The sequence below is a fragment of the Symphalangus syndactylus genome, chromosome 3 (genome assembly GCF_028878055.3).
Source record: "Symphalangus syndactylus isolate Jambi chromosome 3, NHGRI_mSymSyn1-v2.1_pri, whole genome shotgun sequence".
NCBI lineage: Eukaryota > Metazoa > Chordata > Mammalia > Primates > Hylobatidae > Symphalangus > Symphalangus syndactylus.
In genome coordinates, this window is record NC_072425.2 from 110,599,554 (window position 1) to 110,624,110 (window position 24,557).

Below are 24,557 nucleotides of genomic sequence, written 5' to 3' on the forward strand. Positions count from 1 at the left end.
CTGATCCTTTATCCCACTTTCTTTTTCTTCCTCTTCCTTCTCCCTCTTCTTTGTCAAATAGAGGATTGAGTTATTATCACTGATCCACATAAAGTCCCTCTCTCATTTATTTTAACTCCCACCCCCCATTTTTATTCCCCGACTTCCCATGTGCAACCTTCCTAATATGTTTGATATGCATCTTTTTGTTTGTATGTATTTTTAGAAAATGTTTGTTTTTGTGTGCAAAAAAAATTAAAAAAAAATCGTTAATTGCTTTTTATATGCCAATTCTATAACATTTTCTTAGCTCACCTCCACACCTCCGATCTGATCCCCTTTCCCATTTGATTATCTCTCTTAAGTCCCTTTTAGTTTTTTCAATTATCAATTATTGTCCCACCTACCCTGAGGGTTTCTGACTTGGCCCTGTTTTCATTCTAGACTTTCTCCCCTGGGTAATTTCTGCTGGTACCAATAACCATCACCTAGGTGAGATATTTTCTATGCCCAACCTGTCAGACATTTCTACCAGGATGAAAGCTTTTAATAGTATAAATCAAATGTGAGCAGAATGTGTATTTAATTTATATCTGAAATCCCCCAATATGTAACTTGTTCTTATATATCAGTTGAATAAATAATAGCCACCTCAAAACTAAATGTTAACATAACAAAACCAAACTCTTCCGCAGGTAAAATCTGTTCCTCCAATGTTTTCTAAAGTAAGGGAACCATGGTTTACATATTAATTGAGACTACACAAATGGAAGTCTTTCAGACTACACCTGTTTCTTGTCCCAAAGCCCTACTAACTCTCTTCTCTCCAGTACCACTGCCCTAGTACCTGCACCACATGAGCTCCTTTCAGTGTCTAGGCATTTTTTCCTTATTGCATTCTCCAACTTGTTGCCTGAAATATTTTTCTGAAATTGATCTGATCTCTAATCATGTTTCTCCTTTACTCAAAAACCATGCATTAAAAAAATGCTTATGAGCCAGGCACGGCGGCTCACGCCTGTAATCTCAGCACTTTGGGAGGCCGAGGCGGGCGGATCACGAGGTCAGGAGATCGAGACCATCCTGGCTAACACGGTGAAACCCCGTCTCTACTAAAAATACAAAAAAATTAGCCAGGCGTGGTGGCGGGCGCCTGTAGTCCCAGCTACTCAGGAGGCTGAGGCAGGAGAATGGCATGAACCCGGGAGGCAGAGCTTGCAGTGAGCCGAGATCACACCACTGCACTCCAGCCTGGGCAACAGAGCGAGACTCTGTCTCAAAAAAAAAAATGCTTATGAAATAAAGTAAAAAATTCTTAGTACTACAATTGACACATGAACAACACTGGTTTGAACTGTGTGTGTCCACTTATATACAGACTTTTTTCAATAAATATATTAGAAAAATTTTTTGAGCTTTGCAACAATTTGAAAAAACTAAAAAAATTGAAAAAAGTTGTGTTACAAGTGCAAAAAATACATAGATACTAATCTATTTTGTCATTTACTTCCATAAAATATACACATATCTATCTTAATTTTTTAAAAACTAGAGATGAGATCTTGCTATGTTGCCCAGGCTGGTCTCAAACTCCTGGCCACAAACAATCCTCTTGCCTTGGCCTCCCAAAGTATTGAAATTACAGGCATGAGCTACTGCACCTGGCCACACATCTATTATAAAAACTTAAAATTTATCAAAACTTACACACACACTTACAGATCTTACATGGCAGCATTTGCAGTCAAGAGAAATGTAAGCAAACGTAAAAATGCAGTATTAAATCATAACTGCATAAAATTAACTGTAGTACATCCTGGAATACTGTAATAATTTCGTAGTTACCTCCTGCAGCTATCCTGTGAGCTCAAGTGTTCCAAGTTGCCACTTAAAAGGCCATGTGATGCTAATCATCTCCCCATGAGCAGTTCGTCTTGCCAGTACATTTTGTAAGTCAGTAAAAAGTAACCTCTCACAGTTCTCTTGCATTTTTCATCATGTTCAGTGCTATACTGTAAACCTTGAACACCACCATGGAACTCATACAACATGCCACTAGTGATGCTGGCAGTGCTCCCAAGAAGTAAAGTCATGACATTATAATAGAAAGATGAATTGCTTGATATGTACCACAGATTAAAATCTGTAGCTGCGATGGCCTGCTATTTCAAGATAAATGAATCCAGAATAAGAATCAATGTAAAAAAAGAAAAAAATTCATGAAGCCACTGCAGCAGCTATGCCAAGAGGTGTGAAAACCTTGCACTTTTTGTGGATTTTTTTATCTTGTATTAAAAATGCAACTTTTATGCAGATGCAGGATTGCTATTTTAAAAACATAGACTAATACAATTCAAGAAAAAGTTAAGTTACTATATGACAACTTAAAAGCAAAAGGAATGTGAAGGATCTAAAGATAAAGAATTAATTGCCAGTAAAGGATGATTTGATAATTTTAGAAAGAGGTTTGACTGTGGAAGACAGTGTGGGGATTCCTCAAGAATCTAGAACTAGAAATACCATTTGACCCAGCCATCCCATTACTGGGCATATACCCAAAGGATTATAAATCATGCCACCATAAAGACACAAGCACACGTATGTTTATTGTGGCACTATTCACAACAGCAAATACTTGGAACCAACCCAAATGTCCATCAATGATAGACTGGATTAAGAAAATGTGGCACATATACACCATGGAATGCTATGCAGCCATAAAAAAGATGAGTTCCTGTCCTTTGCAGGGACATGGATGCTGCTGGAAACCATCATTCTGACCAAACTATCACAAGGACAGAAAACCAAATACCACATGTTCTCACTCATAGGTGGGAACTGAACAATGAGAACATCTGGACACGGTGGGGGAGAGGGACATCACACACTGGAACCTGTCATGGGGTGGGGGGCTGGGGGAGAGACAGCATTAGGAGAAATACCCAATGTAAATGAAAAGTTAATGGGTGCAGCAAACCAACATGGCACATGTATACCTATGTAACAAAACTGCACGTTGTGTACATGTACCCTAGAACTTAAAGTATAATTTAAAAAAAAAAAAAAGAAGAAGAAATAGGTTTGGCTTTGGCTTTAGAAATATCAAGATAACAGGAGAAGCCAGTTCTGCCAACTAAGAGGCAGCAGATGAGTTCCCAGATGCCATTAAGAAAATCACTGAGGAGAAAGAGTATCTCCCAAATCAGGTTGTTAATGCTGATGGAAGTACCCTATTCTGGAAAACATGCTACAAAAGACATTAGTAAGGAAGAGAAGTGAACACCAGGATTTAAGCCAGGAAGGGATAGGCTAACCCTACTGTACTGTGCAAATGCAGTTGTGTTTATAATCAGGACTGTCCTTATCTATAAACCTGCTAACCCCTCAATCTTGAAAGGGAAAGATAAACATCAGCTGCCAGTCTTTGTTGGATAAGAAGGCCTAGAGAACAAAAACCTTTTCTCTGGACTGGTTCCATGGATGCTTTCTCCCTGAAGTCAGGAAGTACCTTCCCAATACGAGACTGACTTATAAAGTTCCTCTGCTATTAGATAGTGCCCCACCTCCCCACTACCCAGAACCCCATGAATTCAACACCAAAGGCACTGAAGTGGTGTCCTTGCCCCCAAACACAATGTCTTTAAATCAGTCTCTAGATCAGGAGGTCGCAAGGACCTTTAAGGCTCATTAAACATGATTTTCTATGGAAAGGACTGTCAACTATGGAAAAGAACACCAATAGAGAAAACTTCAGGAAAATCTGGAAGTATTACATCATTGAAGATGCCACTGTTATTGAAAAAGCCATGAAAGCCATAAGCCCAAAACAATAAGTTTGTGCTAAAGAATACTTTGTCCAGGTGTTGTGTTATATAACTTCACAGGATTTACAACAGAGCCAATCAAGGAAATCACGAAAGAGACTGTGAATATACCAAAAATGGCGGGAGAGTGGGTAAAGGACTTCAAGAAATGGATCTTGAAGAAACTCAAGAGCTAACAGACACTAAACCAGAGGAATTAACAGAAGACAGCTTGATGAGTGCTTCAGATCCAGTGCCAGATAACAAGGAAGAAAACACAGAATAAACTACCAGAAAAACCAACATTAGATAATCTGGCAGAAGGGCTCCTATTATTCAGGACTGATTTTGACTTCTTCTATGACATGCATCCTTCTGTGAAACAGGCACTGAAACTAAAGCAAATGGTGGAAGAGGTATTGGTACCCTATAGAAACTTTTTTTGGGGGGAAAGAGAAAAGCAAAAGCATGACAGAAATTACGATGTACTTCCATAAAGTTACACATAGTGTGTCTGCCTCTCTTGCCTCCCCTTCCACCTCCTCCACCCCCATCCCTTCTGCCTCTGCCACCCAAGAGAGCAAGACCAACTCCTCCTCTTTCTCCTCAGTCTACTCAACATGAAGACTATAAGGATGAAGACCTTTACAATTCACTTCCATTTAATGAATAGTAAATATATTTTCCCTTCCTTCTGACTTTCTTAGTAACAGTTTCTTTTCTCTAGCTTAATTTATTGTAAGAATACAGTATATACTATATATACAATATATTTTATATGTGTCAACTGACTGCTTATGTTATTAGTGAGGCTTCCAGCCAACAGATTATTAGTAGTTGTTATGGAAGGGAGTTGAAAGTTACATGAAGATTTTCAACTGTGGCGGGGGCACCTCTAACCCCCATGTTCTTGAAGGGTCAACTGTATATCCAAAGCTACTAAAATACCCTTCTGGTATCTTTTTTTTTTTGAAACAGGGTCTGGTTCTGTTGCCTGGGCTGGAGTGCTGTGGCACTATCATAGCTCACTGCAGCCTCAAACTCCTGGGCTCAAGCAATTCTTCCACTTCGGCCTCCCGAATGGCTGGGACTACAGGCACCACACCACCCTGACTGTTTTAAAAATGGGGTCTTGCTATGTTGCCCAGACTGGTCTTCAACTCCTGGCCTTAAAGGATCCTCCCACCTCAGCCTCCCAAGTAGCAAGAATGATAGGCTCACCTACCATGCCTAGTTCCTTCCTGTATCCTTTTCATTTGCTCAACCCTTCTTCTCTTCCCCTTTCTCTGTACTACATGAAATACTGCCATTTCTACATGCCATTCTGCTCATCCTTTTCCTCTACTTAGAATGTCATTTGTTTTTCCTATCATAAATCCACCTAAATGTCATATTTTCTAACGTCTTTCTAAATTCCTCTAATCAATTCTCTGACTTCGCTGGCTCTCCCAGCAATTTGATTATATCTCTATTATTACACCTTTATAAATCGTACGCTGCATTTAGTGTTTACCTGTTTCCTTTACTAAATCAAGAACTTCTTGTAGGTAAAGGACTTATGTATTAACCTCTTAGGCTATTAAAATCAAAATAACTTACGGAGTAATTTCTTAAATTCATAATCCACATCTCTAGTCATTTAGGATAGCTATTATAAAAAACAAATGGGATTTTTTTTTTCAAAAAAGTTGAAATACTGACCATTCTGATATACTAGAGGAGAGTTTCTACAGTTCCATTAAATATGTAACACTTTTTTCCTGCTCTAGATAAATCACATTCAGGGGCTTAGGAGTCTTACTTAAAAGGAGTATTTTACTCTGGTCGTTAGAAATAAAGTAACGGCCAAACATGACGCAGGCAACGTTTCAAAAAACATTACTAACAAGATTTAAAAATAAAAATTCAAAGCAGTTGTAAATTTTTACGGAAACGATTCTTAAGACAGACACTACACAAAAATCGACCTAAATGTTCTGCAAGAAGGCACATCAATTACACGCTTTCGTGTCTTCATAAAAATCCATTAGAAAAACCTTAAACAGTGCACTCAAGGAGAAATACATAAAAACAGGCTGAGGACATTACTTAAAGGAAGAAAAAACCACCACCACATTTGGGCCACAGCAGGCAGGTATCCCAGTTCCTCATGCCACGTGCACACGATGTCTCTGAAAAACTTCAAACCCTGCCCCTACCCCCGAACAACCGTCCAAACCACGCCAGGTACACACACCATTGTCACCGCTTACTGACAAAGCGCGACTACAGGAGGGGCGGAGAAGTCTATGGGAAAACCAAGGAAGCAAGAGGCCGCCACGAAGAAAGTCGTGGAGAGACAGGGGAGCAAGGGAGAACCCGAGCCGTCAGCGCTAAGGGGACCAAGCTGAGGGGACCCGCACTGACCTTTCTGAACAACACCCAACTGCAATGCACCATGGCTGCAATAAGCCAGGAAACCTTCTTGCGGAAGCGGCACAAAGCGAAGTACAGCGCGGCCTTTTTACGTCACCCCCGGCCGCCGACGCGTTCCTCCTCCGCCCACACCTGCGGACTGGCGCATGCGTCGTGTGGTGCTCTCGAGCGCCAACAGCCCCATGCGCTGTGCGTTGCAACCCACGGGTTGGGAGAGAAGGCGTTTTATCTATTAAAACACAGATAATCTCGAGAAGCCGTGGGACAAAGGACAGTAGGGCGCAAGTTGCGTGTCTCAGGAATTAACATTTTGAATGGAATGGAACTGAAGACTCAGCAGCCTTGGAGCAGCTTTTATGCTAATTGAGAAAACTAAGAATCCTCACCCTCAGCGTGAAAAAACCAACAACGGACCATAAAACCAAACGTGTAAAAAACACAGAAACTCAACTGGGAAAAAAGAACCCCCAAAAGCCGTTAGTTCAGTGACGAGCTGAGTAGTCTCCCGCCTAAAGCTTCCAGGAGACAATGAGTTTAAAACTTGGGGCCGCACAAAATTTTATTGAAAATAATGTCAGGATCTGAGATCTGTAAGAGGACTCTCCTGTGCAGTAAGAGAAAGAAACTTGTTTTCAACTGTCAGAAAGTAGCTTCTTGGAGTCGGGAAGACGGGTTTTCATCCGTCATTTGAAGCGTGCCTTTGTGAGAATTAAGACACGATGTGAAAACCCCTCTCTGTCTTTGATTACTTCTCAGGACCAGAAGAGAGTAACTTTCCCCAGCCCCTCATGCAGCGAAAAAATGTATGCAGCTGAAGTAAAGGGCCCTGCACAGCGCTGCCAGCCGTATAACTCTTAACAACCCAAACTAATAAATCGTAGAATCCTTTCACACCTTGATACGATATGTCTCTGTGTCCCCACCCAAATCTCATCTTCATTTGTAATCCCCACTGGGGAGGTAGGGAAGTGATTGGATCATGCGGGGCGGTTTCTCCCGTGCCGCTCTCCTGATAGTGAGGGAGTTCACATAAGAGCTGATGGTTTTATAAGTGTTTGGAAGTTCCTCCTTCGTTTTTCTCTCTCCTGCTGCCATATGAAGAAGGTGCTTGTTTCCGCTCCCCCTTCTGCCATGATTGTAAGTTTTCTAAGGCCTCCCCAGCCATGTAGAACTGTGAGTCAATTAAGCCTCTTTCCTATATAAATTACCCAGTCAGCGCAGTTCTTTATAGCACTGTGAAAACTAATACCTCAATGTGACAGTGTCTTCTACCTCTCACTTAGGACAGTGATTATTTGGAAAGACATGATGTGAAAACCCCGTCTTGATTACTTTGCTGCTACTGGACCTCCTGCTTACAACCATCAATCAGAAAAGCTGTAGCTGTCATTTAACATGCAATAGTTGTATTTTTCCTCTGTGGATTTCTTTAATGTTGAATATTAACACCAGCAACAGATGTTGATTACCATCAGTGTTCCCACCTCTCATTAATATGAACATTAGGTTGTTGCTGTGTAGATGTTTTTAATTTAATGTTAATAACATTTGCTGCCATTAAGATTACTATCTTACTAGATTTTCCTATTGTGTCAGAATAGTATTGAGCCCAGTGTACTTATTTTCCAATGCCTATTTCTTGTTAGTGAACACAATCTCAAATACTTTTCTTTCACGTAACATATACATGAGGAAATGATCGCAGCAACTAAAAAAAAAATGAGAGATTGATATAGAAATATCTCAAAATGATGAGGATCATTGTGTACTGTAAACAAAGAAGAAAGCATGATATTTACCTCTGATAAAATGTGGTCAGAGCCTGAAGTATTTATTATAACTCTCGTTACCAGATAGTAAAAGAAACATTGTGTAACTGGAAACTGTCCCCTTTAAAATGTACAGCTAAAAGGAACATGAGGCAAAATGTTTAGGACACTATTCAGACCTAAGGCAGAAGTCATTGTTGGAAAATACTAGTATTTCTGCCATGAAGAGCAAAGAATGCCTCCCTAGGGTTGCTCAGTTTGATGTATGGGCAAACCTTTAAAGTCAGTGGCACTGAAGAGTCTTGAATAAAGTCCCAAATAAGCCATTGACATGACTCACAATTTGGTTTTAAAAATATTTTAACACAGGCAGGGCGCGGTGGCTTACGCCTGTAATCCCAGCACTTTGGGAGGCCGAGGCGGGTGGATCACGAGGTCAGGAGATCGAGACCATCCTGGCTAACACGGTGAAACCCCGTCTCTACTAAAAATACAAAAAATTAGCCGGGCATGGTGGGGGTGCTTGTAGTCCCAGCTACTCAGGAAGCTGAGGCAGGAGAATGGCTTGAACCTGGGAGGCGGAGCTTGCAGTGAGCCGAGATAGCGCCACTGCACTCCAGCCTGGGTGACAGAGCGAGACTCCGTCTCAAAAAAAAAAAATATATATATATATACATATTTTAATACAAAGTAATGAGGGTTACGAAAAAAATTTAATAGAGTTGTTCTAATTACAATTTTAAATAATTTTATTTTGAAGTAATTTTTAATTTACAGAAAAGTTACAAAAATAGCCAAAAGAGATCCCATGTAATCTTTATCCAGTTTGCCCGAATGTTAACATCTTTTATAACCATTTTTCAAAACTAAAAAAATTAATATTGCTAGAATATTATTAACTAAACTACAGACTCTAATTGCTTTCACTGGTTTTTCAGCTATGACTTTACTCCAGGGTCTAATACTAACACCACGTTGCATTTAATCTTGTATTTAGTGTAGATACACTTAAGCATAAAATAGACAAATATATAATTAACAAATCTAGTATTTTGTGATGTTATATTGCTTAATTTTGTCAGCAGACTAAAATGAAAAGTGTCTAACTTCATTCTCGGCCTTGCAGAATATTTCAATTGATCTTGTGTCATCCTCTCAACTGCTCTTAATTAGATTTCTACCTTTTGTCTATCATGCTTTTGGTTCTGCTTGTTCAAGAGTCCCTAACAAGGTCCATCTGGCTCAGGCTTTGTGCTCAGTAGATACTCTAGGAATATTTGTTAATTTATTCAAAGTTGAAAGACAAAAACCAGATTGTTAACTCCTATAGCATACGAATCACCTGAAGTGGAGCATAGAGTTATTCTTACTCATTAGCCTTATAATCCTTCAGATGTAACAAATCAAATATTCTTTTAGTTTCATGCCATCAAAATATTACAAGTCTGAGAACCATTATATCTCCCAAATGATGAAGTTAAATGGATCAAACAAATGAGGTTTGCATAGTAGGTAAGACCTCTTTAAGTAAAAATGAAGTATTGTCAAAGAGATGGCCTCAGGCCATGTAATTATTGTCTTCAAACAAGGCCTATGGGAGGGAGAAAAAAGTGGATTTATCTTACTGCCTTTCTTCCTAGGAACTTATACTTCAACTATTCATTCATTTATTCATGCATTAATATAATAATTTCTGTGTTCTGAATTTGTCCCACATACTCAGCTATGTGCTGGAACACTGTCATGGGTACTGAAATAACTAAGCAAGAATAAGCAGAGTAGTTGTGTCAATGACAGAAAGAAGCAAATTTTAATCTTTCTGATACCTGTATTCATAGTGAGTGGAGGAAATGTATTCCTATGGAACATGATTTTGCTTCGCTGTTAAGGCGCTTTGCTTTTAATTTGAAAGATATAATGTAAAGGTTACTTTTTAAGAAGCATTTCTAGAAATCTTGAGAATTCGTAGAATCATTTTTTAAGACCCCCCATTGTCAACCACCTGTACCAGAGGAATCAAACTATTTTAAGGGTCTTCTACTATCTTACTAGTCATCGGTTAGTCTCATTTTTTATACTTTATTTCAATCATTATAGATGTAAGAATGGCAGTGGAATTATCAGAAGAGACTTCCATGATAATGCTTCCTGTTTGTTCAAACAAGAGGACTTATGAGCAGAAAAGTTGGTAATGTATTCAGGATTCTCACTTACCGAACTCATTTTCTTTGCTTCTTGTTACTGAGATTTCATAAAGCAATAACCACTGACAGTAAATTGGAATTCTTAGATAATATGAATAAAAAACAAAAATAAGAGCCCAGGCATAGTGGCTCACACCTGTAATCCCAGCACTTTGGGAGGCCGAGGAGGGCGGATCATGAGGTCAGGAGATCGAGACCATCCTGGCTAACATGGTGAAACCCCGTCTCTACTGAAAGTAAAAAAAAAAAAAATTAGCCGGGCGTGGTGGCGGGCACCTGTAGTCCCAGCTACTCCAGAGGCTGAGGCAGGAGAATGGCATGAACTGGGGAAGCGGAGCTTGCAGTGAGCCGAGGTCGCGTCACTGCACTCCAGCCTGGGCGACAGAGCAAGACTCCATCTCAAAAACAAAACAAAACAAGAACAGTAAGGGAGAAGTCTGCTGCCATGATCCAGTCATCTCCCATGAAGCCCCTCCTTCAACACTGAGGATTATAATTCAACATGAGATTTACTTGGGGACACAGAGCCAAACCATATTATTCCTCCCCTAGCCCCTTCCAAATCTCATTCTGCCCCCGGCCCCTCCCAAATCTCACGTCCTTCTCACATTTTGGAACACAATCATGCTTTCCCAATAGTCCCCCAAAGTCTAACTCATTCTCTCATTAACTCAAAAGTCCAAGTCTAAAGTCTCACCTGAGACAAGGCAAGTCTCTTCCCCCTATGAGCCTGTAAAATACAAGGGAAGTTAGTTGGGGGTTCGCGACAAGCCTGAGCAACAAAGCAAGACGCTGTTTCTACAAAAAATTAAAAATAATGAGTCAGGTGTAGTGGTGCATGCCTGTAGTCCCAGCTACTTGGGAGTCTATGGCAGGAGGATTGCTTGAGCCCAGGAGTTTGAGGCTACAGTGAGCTCTGATTATGCCACTGCAGTCCCACCTGGCAACAGGATAAACCCTGTCTTAAAAAAAAAAAGAAGCTCAGCAAACCCCAAGAAGTTGGATAAATACAAAGAAAACCACACTGTTGTAAAGAATTTGACCTCTGTCCCTGGTTCCTGGGAGATGACCTCTCAATCCTTGGAATTTTTTGGAGTGATAGAATTGTCTTTTATCCTTGATGGGCCCTTGGGATCACACTCGGGTTTATGCAAATGAGATGACTCAGGCTGGGGGCTGACCATATCAGAATGACAAACTATGTTATTACATGTGATATAAGCTGTACCTCTTGGTAGGATGGTGGGTGGTGAGTGGTGGGTTGTGGGGGTGGGGAGGGCTGGGGATTCAGTTCAATCATGTGACCAATGATTCTGAAACTGATGCAGCAGACCCCTAGATGGTTTTTTTTGGATAAACATAGAAATTGACCCTTCTGGTCTTAAAGCTTGAAACTTACCTATCTTTTATCTGAGTTCCTCAGGAAAGGACCCCCCAGGCCTCTCAAAAAGTATCAAAGAGGCCAGGGACAGTAGCTCTCACATGTAACCCCAGCACTTTAGGAGGCCAAGGTAGGGCAGATTGCTTGAGCCCAGGAGTTTGAGACCAGCCTGGGCAACGTGGTGAAACCTCATCTCTACAAAAACTACAAAAATTAGCTGGGCATGGTGTCATGCACCTATAGTCCTAGCTACTTGGGAGGCTGAAGTGGGAGGATTGCTTGAGTCCAGGAGGGTGAGGCTGCAGTGAGTGGTGATTGTGCCACTGCACTCTAGCCTGGGCAACAGAGTGAGACCTTGTCTCAAAAAAAAAAAAATAAAAATAAAAAAAGTATGAAAGAACTGAAACTCACCAGACAATGAGAGTTCAAGCCCTTCATTCATCACGATTGGTTTCTTACCCTACCTGAGTTCCTGCTTTTCCACACATAATTATGTTTCTTTCCTGCTAAATAAACCCCTAATTTTAGTTGGTCGGGGAGATGGATTTGAGACTGATCTCCTATCTCCTTGGCAGCAGCACCCCATTAAAATCTTCTTCCTTGGCAATAATGATTGTCTCAGTGACTGGCTTTCTGTGCGGCGAGCAGCAGGACCTAGACCAAACCCCTGATATTTCAGTTATAATTCAATCAATCATGCCTATATAACAAAACCCTAGGCTGGGTGTGGTGGCTCACACATGTAACCCCAGCACTTTGGGAGGCCAAGGTGGGTGGATCACCTGAGGTCAGGAGTTCAAGACCAGCCTGGCCAACATGGTGAAACCCCATATTTACTAAAAATACAAAAATTAGCTGGGCATGGTGGTGCGTGCCTATAATCCCAGATACCTGGGAGGCTGAAGTAGGAGAATTGCTGGAACCCAGGAGGCAGAGGCTGCAGTGAGCCAAGATCATGCCACTGCACTCCAGCCTGGGTAACAGAGTGAGACTGTGTGTCAAAAAAAAAAAAAAAAAAAAAAAAAAAGAAAGAAAAAGAAAAGAAAAAAAATGAAAGAAAAGAAAAAAAAAAACTCCAGTAAAAATTCTGGGCATCAAGGCACAGGTGAGTTTCTGTGATTGGCAATTATATATTAATAATTTAGAAAAGTAATGTTCTTAGGACACAGAAGCTTTGTGTTTGGAACCTTCCCAGACTGCACTCTGTAGGTCTGTTCATTTTCTGGTCCTGATCTATATCCTTTATAATAAAACTATAAGTATAATACTTTCCTGAGTTCTGTGAGTCATTTCTAGCAAATTATAGAACCTAATGGGGCAATGAGAATGCCTGAATTTGTAGCCAGTCGGTCAGAAGAACAAGGACCTAGGAACCCTGGGCTTGCAACTAGTTTCTGAAGGTGTTACTGGTGGAAGGTATCTGAGTTACCAGCGATGAATCTGTACAAGTCTGCAGCAACATCAGTTCTTTACTCCTCAGAATAAAGAATTTGATGGAGGGGCATAAAGCAGAAAAAAAAAGAGACTGAGGCAAGTTTCAGAGCAGGAGTGGAAGTTTATTAAGAAGGCATTAGAACAGGAAAGAAAGGAAAGTACACTTGGAAGAGATCCAATCAGGCAACTTCAAGAACAAGTGCAGTGTTTTACCTTGATCCTAGGACTTTATACGTTGGCCCCTTTCCCATGATTCTTCCCTTAGAGTGGGCTGCCTGCATGTGCAGTGCACTCATGCTTGGGAAGTGAGCATGCGCAGTGTGTTTAGTTGTACACATGCCCATCTGAGGCTTTTTTCCCTTTTCTGGTGGTGTGCCCTTGGAAGGTCATACTCCGCCATTTTGTCTCTTAATGTGCATGCCCAGGAAGTTCCTTCTCTCTGGCATCTATATTCAGTGAATACTTCAGTGCAGTAGCTGTGGATCATCAGGAAATGACCTCTCCCTTGCACTGGCTACCAATTTGTCACTTTTAGAGAGTCAGTTTGATAATTGTTGAACTGTACCCTTAACTTGTGAAATTTGACCTCACTCTAGGTAATGTCAGAATTGCATTGCACACACCTGGCACATTGTCAGCAAGTTGCAGAAAACTAAAGATATTTTGAAAGCTGTCAGAGAAAAGTGACACATTACATATAAGGGAATTGTGATTTGAATGATTGATGTTTTCTCATCAGAAAAAAATAATGGAGACCAGAAGACAGTGGAACAACACCTTTAAAGAATAAAACAAAACTCAAAACTACATTAAATTCTATATCCAGTGAAAATAATCCTAAAAGAATGATGGTGAAGTAAAATACATTTCCAGATAAAGAAAACTAAAAGTATATGTAGCCAGTGGACACTTACTATAAGAAGTACCAAAGAAGTTCTTCAGGTTGAAGAGAAATACAACCAGATGGAAAATCAGGTCTTCGGGGCAAAACATAAAGAGCACTGAAAATGATAATATTGCATCATAGGATTTATAATGTGTATAAATGTAATGCATTTGACAAAAATAGCGAAAAGGATGAAAAGGTGAGTAAATGAACTCATACCTTGCAAGATTTCTACATTTTAAATGAATTGATTCAATATTAACTCTAACTAGTCTGAAATATTAAGGATATATATTGCAATCCTTAAACAACCACTGAACAATTATGCAAAGAAGGAAAAGAGGATCCTAGAATACACGATGTTTATATGCCTTTTGTGTTTGTTTTTATGTCCTAGGATAAATTTGTATTTCTTGTTCTTAAACAATAACAAAATATTTTCTACTAATCATCCCTTTTGGAAGAGGCAAGGACTAGTGATCTCTTTTTCACATCCCTCCTGAACTATTTTTTTCCTGTCTCTGAGACAGTCTTTTGTTCATCTTTTTCTCCTGTGTTCCTGAAAAAAGAATGCCTTCTTTCTCTTCAATTAGCTGTCAATAAGTGCTTGTTTTCTCTGAAGGGTACTTACTTGTTTCAGCTTCATTTCCTGCTTTCTTTCTCCCCAAGGTGATTGAATCACACTTTGATAAATACATTGTTATTAAAGTTTACTAGAGGCAATTGCAATTGTAGATGTTTCAAATTAATGTATTTCATTATACTGAGTCAAAAAGTTAATGAATTGAAAAATTATTCTTTTTGTAGGTATTGAGCAGCATTATTCAGTCAACATGTCCCGACGGTGTGTGGAGTGACCTTCTAGATTTTGTGGGGAGTGATGATGGCAATGTTTCCTGGAGAAGCATGCTCAATAAAGGAGAAATGGGATTAACACAACTGTGACAAAACTGCACTAAGTGATTGGAAAGTAGGAAGCGTGTGGGCAATTGAATAGGCTACTGGCCTGATTAAACCAGGAAATCTCAGGCAGCACTGGAGTTCTGAAAGAATTAAGGGGTGTGGCTGGTGGAAAGCTGACAAAACTCTCTCAGAGGGGGCAATAGCATGGATATGAAATAGAAATCAGCTAAAAATATTTATTGTGTCCTTTGTACTATATACCAGTCATTAAAAACATGTGAAATAGAGACATTATTTTTATAAGCTTGTAGGAGAACATTATATGCACTCATGGAAGAAAGACAACATATTATAGTCATTCAAAAATGGATGTCAAGTAGTATAGTGAATATAGATACCCAATTGCAGAGGTAAAGCTGAATTGTGTAGAAACAGCTTTAGAGTTGGGTCAGGTGACAGAGATAAAGAGAGAGATGCTCTATGATATAACTCATAGATGAAGTCTGGGGAAAATAGAAATATTCTAGGAACGGGATGATGGTGAATATATTGCTGCTCGTGAAGACGATTCTAATAAAAAATGCATGGCTTAGAAAACATACTTGCTTAGTTAGATGCCTTGTTTGGACTATGATGATAAATTAGGTGGATTCGTTAGGTAATACACTTGACTTTATAAATAACCAACTGTAAAATCTAAACATTTACATAAATTTATCATGACTCTTTTAACGTGTGTTGTGTGCTTCTGAGTTTTGCCGCTTCTCTTCTATTTTGCCAAATGAAAAATCTGTCTCAAATCCAATTCTCCTACCGCTCTCTAAAGTGTTTGACCCTACAGCAGTCTTCTGGTTCTTCAACTATGTCCTCTCTTTGGTTCTATGACATTATATCACCCTGGAGCTTACATAGGCTGATTATTCTTTCCCTTCTTCCTTCATTGATTCCATTTGCAGTTTATGAGCTCCTAAATTTGGGCATAGGTCCTCATATTCATCTCAACTTTCTTTTATCAATGTATACTGTCATGGTGGCACTAATTCACTAATTTTCTTTTTTCTTTTCTTTCTTTTTTTTTTTTTGTTGAGACAGGGTCGCACTCTTGTTGCCCAGGCTGGAGTGCAGTGGCATGATCTCAGCTCACTGCAACCTCTGCCTCCCAAGTTCAAGCAATTCTCGTGCCTCAGCCTCCTGAGTAGATGGGATTACAGGTGCACACCATCACGCTCAGGTAATCTTTGTATTTTTAGTAGAGACGGGGTTTCACCATGTTGGCCAGGCTGGTCTCGAACTGCGGCACTAATTTTCTGTCAAAACAGAGACCTCTCAAACTAGTTATATTTCTAGATAAATTTTAGATATTCCAGAAGATCAAGAATCAACTCTAATACCACACATCCTAAATCAAATTGGTTCTCCCCTAATCATCTTCCTTTCAATCTTTCATATTTGTCAATGTCACTCCATAAGCAGGTATGCTGAAAGCATTCGTTCTTTTTTGTTTTAGCTCCGTCTCATATCTACGCAATAAATCACCATGTTTTATCTTTATTTATTTATTTTTTTTGAGACAGAGTCTCGCTCTGTCTCCATGCTGGAGTGCAGTGGTGCAATCTCGGCTCACTGCAACCTCCGCCTCCCGGTTCAAGTGATTCTCCTGCCTCAGCCTCCTGAGTAGCTAGGACTACAGGCGTGTACCACCACGCCCAGCTAATTTTTGTATTTTTAGTAGAGACAGGATTTCACCTTGTTGGCCAGGATGGTCTTGATCTCTTGACTTTGTGATCTGCCTGCCTCAGCCTCCCAAAGTGCTGGGATTACAGGTGTGAGCAACCACTCCCGGCCTATGTTTTACCTTTCTATCTTTGAAATATGTCATTTCTGTCATTGTTCTAAATGTTTTATTATGCATTATTTGATAATAGAAAAATATGTATTCTAACAGATATATCCTATACATGTTATATATATTCTAAATATTCTAACATATATAGTTAGAAACCATAGGCATAAGAAGACTAGTGAAATCACTGTCTGTAGAGGCTCTCTATACATTCTTTCCAGATCTTGTTTCCTCGTACATCCAAACATAACCACTCTCCTGAATTTGTGTGAATTACTTCGTTACTATTAAAACTGCTTTATCAAATGTATGTATTTGTAAAGAAATAATATATGGTTTAATTTTGCTTGTCTTTGAACTTTATAAAAATGATATATTCAGCAATTCATATTTTAAAATCTGTAACTCATATAGCTGTAGTCTATTTCTTTTCACTGCCAAATAACATCTTGCAATGTTGGATATACCAGTTAATTTATCTATTACGTTAGTGATCATTTTGATTTTTTCCATGTTTTTGCTTTTGTGAACAATGCTACCATGAATATTCCATTTTAGGATATGTTGCTTGTCACCTATTTGCAAGAATTTCTTCAAGATATATTCCTGGGATTGAAAAACTTATTGCAAGTTACATACTTGTTCAGACTTAGTAGATGGTGCCAGTTTGTGTTCTAGACTGATTGTACCAATTTATGCTCCTCCTAGCACTATGCGAGAGTCCTACTGCCTCATGTGATGATTAGTTATATGTATCAACTTGACTGGCCATGGGGTACCCAGATATTTGTTTAAATATTATTTCTGGGTGTGTCTGTGAATGTGTTTCTGGATGATTCTAGCATTTGAATTGGCAGCCTGAATAAAGCAGATTGCCCTCCCCATCAGCCAATTCATTGTACAGGCATCATCCAGTTCACTCAGGGCGTGAATAGAACAAAAGGGTGGAGGAAGGGAGAATTTACTGATTCTTCCTGAGTGATTGAGCTGAGACATCAGTCTTCTTCTGCTCTCACACTAGAACTTACACCATTGGCTGTCTGGATTCTCAAGCTTTTAGGCCTAGACTTGAACTTACACTGTCAGCTTTTCTCATTTTAAGCACTTTGGACTCAGGCTGGAACTATACCACTGACTTTCCTAAGTCTCTAGCTTGCAGATGGCAGATTGTGGGGCTTCTCAGCCTCCATAATCACATGAACCAATTTTTTATAATACATGTCTTCATATATATATATCTTTATATAAAATATAATATATACATATGTTAGCTAGATCCTATTGGTTCTATTTCTTTGGAGAACCCTGACTAATATTCTTCATATGTTCACCAACACTTGAAACTTGATATTTTTTGAGTCGGAGTCCCACGTCACCCAGGCTGGAGTGCAGTGGTGGGATCATAGCTCACTGTAACCTCAAACTCCTGAGCTCAAGTGATCTGCCCACCTCAGCCTCCCAAGTAGCTGGAACTACAGGCACATGGCACCATACTCAGCCCAGTTAAAAAAAAAATTGTGGAGTAGGGGCCTTTCCAAGGCTGGTCTTGAACTCGTAGCCTCAAGTGATCTTCCTGCCTCTGTCTCCCAAAGCACTAGGATTACAGGCATGAGCCACCACACCCAGTCCCCAACACTTGATATTGTCAGACTTGTTAATGTTTGGCCTCATGGGTACAAGTGCACATCTCATGGCCCCACTATGTTGCCCAGGTTGTTCTTGAACTCCTGGGCTCATACAATCCTCTTGCCTCAGCCTCTCCAAATGTTGGGATTACAGGCATGAGCCACTGAATCTGGCCTTCTTTAGGAGAATTTTAGCTATCTTAGGCGTTTGCTTTACCATATAACCCCCTAGAGTCACATTTTCATTAACCTTGTTGCACTTTTCTGCCTGCAATTAAATAATGAATATGCGTGTGTATTTATTCATTATTTATGTTTCCTAATCTATGAAATGCCTCTTTATGCCTGTTGCCCAGATTTCTATTATTGTGTTTATCTTTTTCTTGTTGATTCGATGGAAGGGTCTTCTATCGTGGCTGTTAATCCTAATCATTTGTGATTATAAGTGCTGAATATATCTTCTCTCAGAATATAATTATTTTTTATCTTTATAGTGTCTTGTGATTAACAGGACATTAATTTTAATGTAGTCAAATGTATTAATTATTCTTTTATGGTCAGCACTATTTGTGTTTGGTGTAAGAAGTTCTTCTCAACCCCAAGATCAGAAAGATATTCTTCTGATGTTCTTTTTAAAGTACAAATGCTTTGCTTTTCACATTTAAATTAATAATATACCTGGGTTTGATTTTTATGGTGGTATAACGTAGGAATCTAATTTCATTTTCCATATGGATAACCAGTTTTCCCAGCTTTATTTATAGAAAATCCACTGTTCTAATAAGAACATTTGGACACAGGGTGGGGAACATCACACACCGGGGCCTGTTGTGGGGTGGGAGGAGTGGGGAGGGATAGCATTAGGAGATATACCTAATGTAAATGACGAGTTAATGGGTGCAGCACACCAACATGTCACATGGATACATATGTAACAAACCTAGGCCGGGCGCAGTGGCTCACGCTTGTAATCCCAGCACTTTGGGAGGCCGAGGTGGGCGGATCACGAGATCAGGAGATCGAGACCATGGTGAAACCCCGTCTCTACTAAAAATACAAAAAATTAGCCGAGTGTGGTGGCGGGCGCCTGTAGTCCCAGCTACTTGGAGAGGCTGAGGCAGGAGAATGGCGTGAACCTGGGAGGCGGAGCTTGCAGTGAGCGGAGATAGTGCCACTGCACTCCAGCCTGGGTGACAGAGCGAGACTCCATCTCAAAAAAAAAAAAAAAGTTATCTATTCAGAATACCATTCCTGTGTGTGTGTTATAATAATCATACCCAAATATGTACTCCTATTTAGTACACTACTCTAATTCTAATATTAGAATATTCTTTAAAAATGCATTTTAATGACAACTATTACCTGTCTCCTTATATTTTTCTATATTTTACAACTTTTCAATAGGCTTTGCAATACTTGTATACAGATAAAAACGTTTTATGAAAAATAAAGTATATCTTTCAAAAAAGACGGACAGGAACTATGTGGTTACTCAACAGAGAAACTGAGCCAATTCATTTTAGAAGGAAATATTGAAAGGCCAACATTAACCCAGAGATGGAAGGGGTTGCTTCCTTTGGGAGTGGGGACATGTGCCCAAGGTTAAGTCACATGGGGCAACAGCTTTGGTGGGTGGACAAATTCCTTGGGAGGGTGGTTTGTTCACATTTCAGCTGGGATGTTGGATTACGTCACTCTGCATCTCTGCTAATTGTGGGAGTCCATGATTAATGGCAGACTGAAACACTTGGAAGTCTACAGCAGAAGAGTATCTGGTGTGAGAGGGATTCGTGTGTATCCTACCTAATCCGAGTAAACAAGTTTTCTCCTTTTCTCAGTTCTGTTTTGTGCAGGAGGTGGTCCTGCAGATAGAAGGGGCATAGAAAGGCATTGCCAGGGCAGAACTAATGATTGACCACGTTAGCTCCACCAACATGATGAGAACAGGGTGGAGCTTTGAATAATGGTGGGTGCTGGAAGAAGTGAGCTTTAGCGGGGACAGTGACTGGGGAACTGGGCTGTTTGGTTTGGCACTCATCTCACCCCATGATCTCACCATCCCAGCTCAAGAACCTGTGAGAAGGGTGGCCTGCCTGAGGGCAAATGGGGATAAGGCAGCTGGCTTTGATTTCCCTAGCCCCATCTGATCATCGCTGCTGGGCTATAGGCAGAGCAGGCAGACTTAAACTCATACATAGTCCAAGTGATGTGTTGGGGCTGAGATTGATGGACAATATACATATGTGAAATTCAAGGTACTTGCTCAAGTCTTCATCCATGAAGGGATAAAGGAAACTTTTCCTCCAGTGTGTATTTAGGTAGAAGCAAGGGTATGTTTGCGCTTGTGTATGTGTTAGTGTTAATAATAAACGGTGTTTAGCTAGAGATTAGAACCGTTCAAGGAGGTTTAGGCTTTTAATAGAGTCCACAGCCTTAAGAGAATTTTTCTCTGGGTAGGAGAATACGGTGTGGAGCACGGGTGGGAGGAGGGAGAAGATAACTTGGGTATGTGGACTGACTACTGCCGAGATGGATCTTCTCAGCGAGGAAAAAAGAAGGAACAAAGTAAGAAGGAGAGAGCGAAGAAGACCCTGAGACTTTGGCATAGCAAGAAAGTCGGAGGCGGGCAGGAGAGGCGAGAGCAGCGTCCAAGGCAGGGGCGCAGGGCGCAGGGGTCCCCGAGGTCTGGAGGCTGGGAAGTTGGGCGAGGTCAGGGAGGGGCCTCGAGAGCGCGGCCACCCACGCTCTGCCCCCTCACTCCGCCTCTAGAAAAGGATCGCAGTCCCAACGGCGGGTCTGTCTCGGGAACCCCGCGTGGCCGCAGCAGAACCCGCAGCTTCACCCGCGGTGAGCCAGTGCCAGCCAGAGCCTCCCAGCGCCGGAGCGCACCGCGGCCGAGACGGTTCCGCTGGGCGAGCTCGGGCTCCCAGTGAGCGCTCGGGGTGGGTGCACAGCGCTGCCTCGCCCAGTTCGCCTGCCTCGGGGAGTGGGTCCGCTGGGCAGAGGGTGCCCTGGGCAGGGGTCGCCCGCGCTGAAACCTCTAGTTCCTCCTGGGCAGGAGGCGCCCCGTCCTCCTCCCAACCAGCGTAGCGCACCCAGGACACGGCGCCGGGACGCGCGCCTCGGACGTCGACCAGAGGTCCTCGACTCCCGCGTGGGATCCCTCTTCTCCGCCCAGGTGACCTGACCCGGGGCGGGGGGCACTGGGGGAGGCGCTAACCTGAAAGTGAGGGGGAAGAAATTCCCTGGTTCTACCCTAGCCCCTCCGATACAACATGTATCATAAACTGCCAGCTTTCAGCTCAGTCTGGGGAATTTGCACAATTTTCGACGATGTGAAATGACTTGAATGTCCTGTTTAGATTTGTTTCGTATGATTTCTCTCTTCAGCCCAACTTTTTTGGGGAGGTGGCAGACGGCAGTGTACAGGGGGGAAAAAGGTGAGTCTTGTGTTCTGGATCTGTTCTCTCCCTATCCCTCCCCGTTGGCTGTCAATGTTGTAAGAGGGACATTTCCAACAGCAGCCTTGAATAGCAGGTGTCTGGCAATTCAATGCCCACTTAGTCCTTAACTTCCTCTTATGTGCTTTGGGCCGATTTTACCCAACAATCAATTGGCAAGGAAGCATGCAAAGAGGCCTTAGAAAAATGTCAAGATTTTGCTGAATGTAATGGGCCCTGCACTATCTCATCCTACCTTATATCACCTTTGTTTTCGTGCCACTTCATGTATGTCTATGTTCATCTTCTCCAACCAGCTCCTAAACGAACTGAGGAAGGCCAAGAATACACCGGATATTAGTGCGTAACAAGTATTTTTCAATACATGAAAATGGAAGCAGCAGTAACTTTGAAACTTAAACGGTGCTTGTGAGATCTAGTACCATTTGGGTTAATAATATCTCAACAACAGCAAAATACTTCGTATGGTTACATGTAGAAAGGACTGTATTTTGATCCACTTAAACTTAGTTGAAATGTGTTGTGGTAGGTAGGAGTCTTGGATAGGCAGTCAGGAATCTGAAGACTTGCAGAACCGTATCACTAATGATCTAATCGGTAAAGGGAGAAGGTTGGAGCATAAGCTCTTTAAGGTTTCTGCCAGTTTTAAAGGTCTGTGATGAAATGAACCTTTTGCATTTTCATAAACGTGTTGGATTTCAAAGACTCTCGATCAGAACGTTAGAAATCAAACCGGAACTGTAATATCCTAAAGGAAGATGTGATAATCAGTAACTTAGAAAAAACGAATACCTAGTAAGCAGATTTGGCTGGATCAAAAGCAAATATATGTGTATTTACCGTTTTTTAGATCAAGTGATTGAATAACTTTTTTAAGTTAAATATACCCTCCCTCATTTTTTTTCTGTATAGAATATGTGTTTTGCTACGAGAAGATGGTTCTATCTACAGCTGGGCTGCGTGATGCTGATCAATCTGGTTAATGCTGACTTTGAGTTTCAAAAGGGAGTGCTTGCCAGCATCAGCCCAGGAATCACCGAAGACATTGATCTCCAGTGCTGGAAAGCTTGCTCTTTGACATTGATAGATCTCAAGGAACTCAAGATGGAGCACAACGTGGATGCTTTTTGGAATTTCATGTTGTTCTTGCAAAAATCTCAGCGGCCTGGACATTATAATGTCTTCTTAAACATAGCTCAGGATTTCTGGGACATGTATGTAGACTGCTTGCTTTCAAGATCTCATGGAATGGGCAGAAGACAGGTGATGCCCCCCAAATATAATTTTCCACAGAAAATAACAGGAGGTAATTTAAATGTGTATTTAAGAGAATAGCAGTTTACTTTTCTTTAAAAGTCACTATTTAATTCTTCCGATTTTTTTTCAAGTTATCCAACAAGGTAACAAATTTGCCATATTTAGCTTTTTTCCCTAAAATGATAGGTTTTGATTCTCATTTTTACTCATTTTATATTATTTACAAACCACACAAGCTCTGATGTACAAACAATTCTAAATGATCTTAGAATGTAATACGCTTTGGTAGATAATTAAAATTATCCTTGTTTCCCCATGAATAGTTCATAAGAAAGCCATTTAACCCTGTAATTATTCATATTACATTCGTTGAAGAAATTTTAAACATCAGACATGTATTTAGGCTTTTGAAATTATTTTTTTCAATAGGGTTGTATAAAAGCAGGAAATTTAAGAGTCATATTGGAATGAATATTAACAATTTCTTCTTTTAAATCTTACAGGACTAGATTTTACAAAATGAGAGTATTACATTTAAGAGAAAACATGGAAAATACCTCAAGCAAGATGACAGCGACCTGAAAACTTGTATTTATGAGGTCAAATATTTCTTGTCATAGTTACACAAATTATTTCTTTAATACTGATAAACGTTTTTTGTTGTAATTGCTTTATTGCTATTGAATTATTCCAATATTTTCAGATAATTTCTCAATAATTTTTTACTTAGAAAGTGTCTTTTTAAAGTGTCTTTGTTTTAAAGAAAACGTCAATTAAAAGGCAAATGTGACTTTTTTAGATACAATAGTCAATGGAATAAAATTGTAACCAGTTTTATGAGGTATCTTATATATTAATATTGACTTTTAAACTGTGCCAAAACTAATGGCAGTATTATCCTAAAAAGTAATATTTAATGTAGTATATTTTGTGGTTTCTGAAATGTACATTTCATTACCAAGCCATCTTCTATATTAAAGTATTTTTCTATGCATTAAGGACTAAAACCTTTTTATGTTCTCATTTTTATTGTCTTTGTTTTGAAAAAGGAACAATAAACAAAAAGACAGTAAGAAACTTCATTTTAGTAAAGTACAATTTGATAGAATTTTTGTTAGCTGAGTTATTTTTTATATTGCCTATTTATATCTCACATCTTATTTCAAAAAGGATGCGAAGCTTTAAAGAAATATACCGAAGAAAAGGAAAACATGAAGTAGTGGAGGAAATTGGAACAATGGGACATGAAGACAGGGAAGTAATACAATGGAGTTATGGTTTAGATTAATACTTTTTGAATGCATGTCGTAAAAGCCTATACCTTTGATAAAGGGTGCCTATAAATTTGGTCTGTTTCCAACTTGTCATAGTAAAGAGGGACACATGAACAGTTTTAAGATTCACATGCTTACAAGAAAAACCAAACCACATGTTTAACAGAGGTCCAGCCTTTTCCAGGACAAAGAATCAATAAAAATCTGACCCATAGGTTTTCACAGTGGCTACCATGGTTTACAACACTGGTTTCAAGTATCCTTACAATGATAGGTTCTCTCCTATACAGTCTGATTCCGGTACACTCAAACTCAAATATAAA

General features: G+C 40.1%; 2 protein-coding genes and 1 long non-coding RNA gene across 7 annotated transcripts in view; 2 read left to right on the forward strand and 1 right to left on the reverse strand.

Annotated features, from left to right (window-relative positions):
- The window catches only part of GTPBP10 (GTP binding protein 10), a 43,339-nt gene extending 36,997 nt beyond the window's left edge, over positions 1-6,342 (reverse strand). Inside the window, exon 1 of one of the 3 annotated variants that reach the window (XM_055272777.2) lies at positions 6,189-6,342. In XM_055272777.2, coding sequence (XP_055128752.1) covers positions 6,189-6,221 — 33 coding nt within the window. In that variant the 5' untranslated portion in view covers positions 6,222-6,342. Of the gene's footprint in view, positions 1-1,824; positions 4,301-6,188 lie in introns of those variants that run through there. The other 2 variants (XM_055272780.2, XM_063636410.1) reach the window with 2 other exon arrangements.
- LOC129479521 (uncharacterized) overlaps positions 1-14,903 on the forward strand; it is a 57,206-nt gene extending 42,303 nt beyond the window's left edge. For 2 of the 3 annotated variants that reach the window (XR_008656715.1, XR_008656716.2), the window contains exon 2: positions 14,679-14,903. This is a non-coding gene — a long non-coding RNA (uncharacterized lncRNA). Of the gene's footprint in view, positions 1-13,296; positions 14,071-14,678 lie in introns of those variants that run through there. The other variant, XR_010120079.1, reaches the window with a different exon arrangement.
- Positions 14,904-21,192: 6,289 nt separating this feature from the next.
- FAM237B (family with sequence similarity 237 member B) lies at positions 21,193-23,038 on the forward strand. The gene is made up of 3 exons (XM_055272785.2): positions 21,193-21,420; positions 21,633-21,682; positions 22,616-23,038. The coding sequence occupies exon 3, from the start codon at positions 22,619-22,621 to the stop codon at positions 23,036-23,038; it is 420 nt and encodes a 139-aa protein (XP_055128760.1). The 5' UTR covers positions 21,193-21,420; positions 21,633-21,682; positions 22,616-22,618.
- The last annotated feature ends 1,519 nt before the right edge of the window (positions 23,039-24,557 follow it).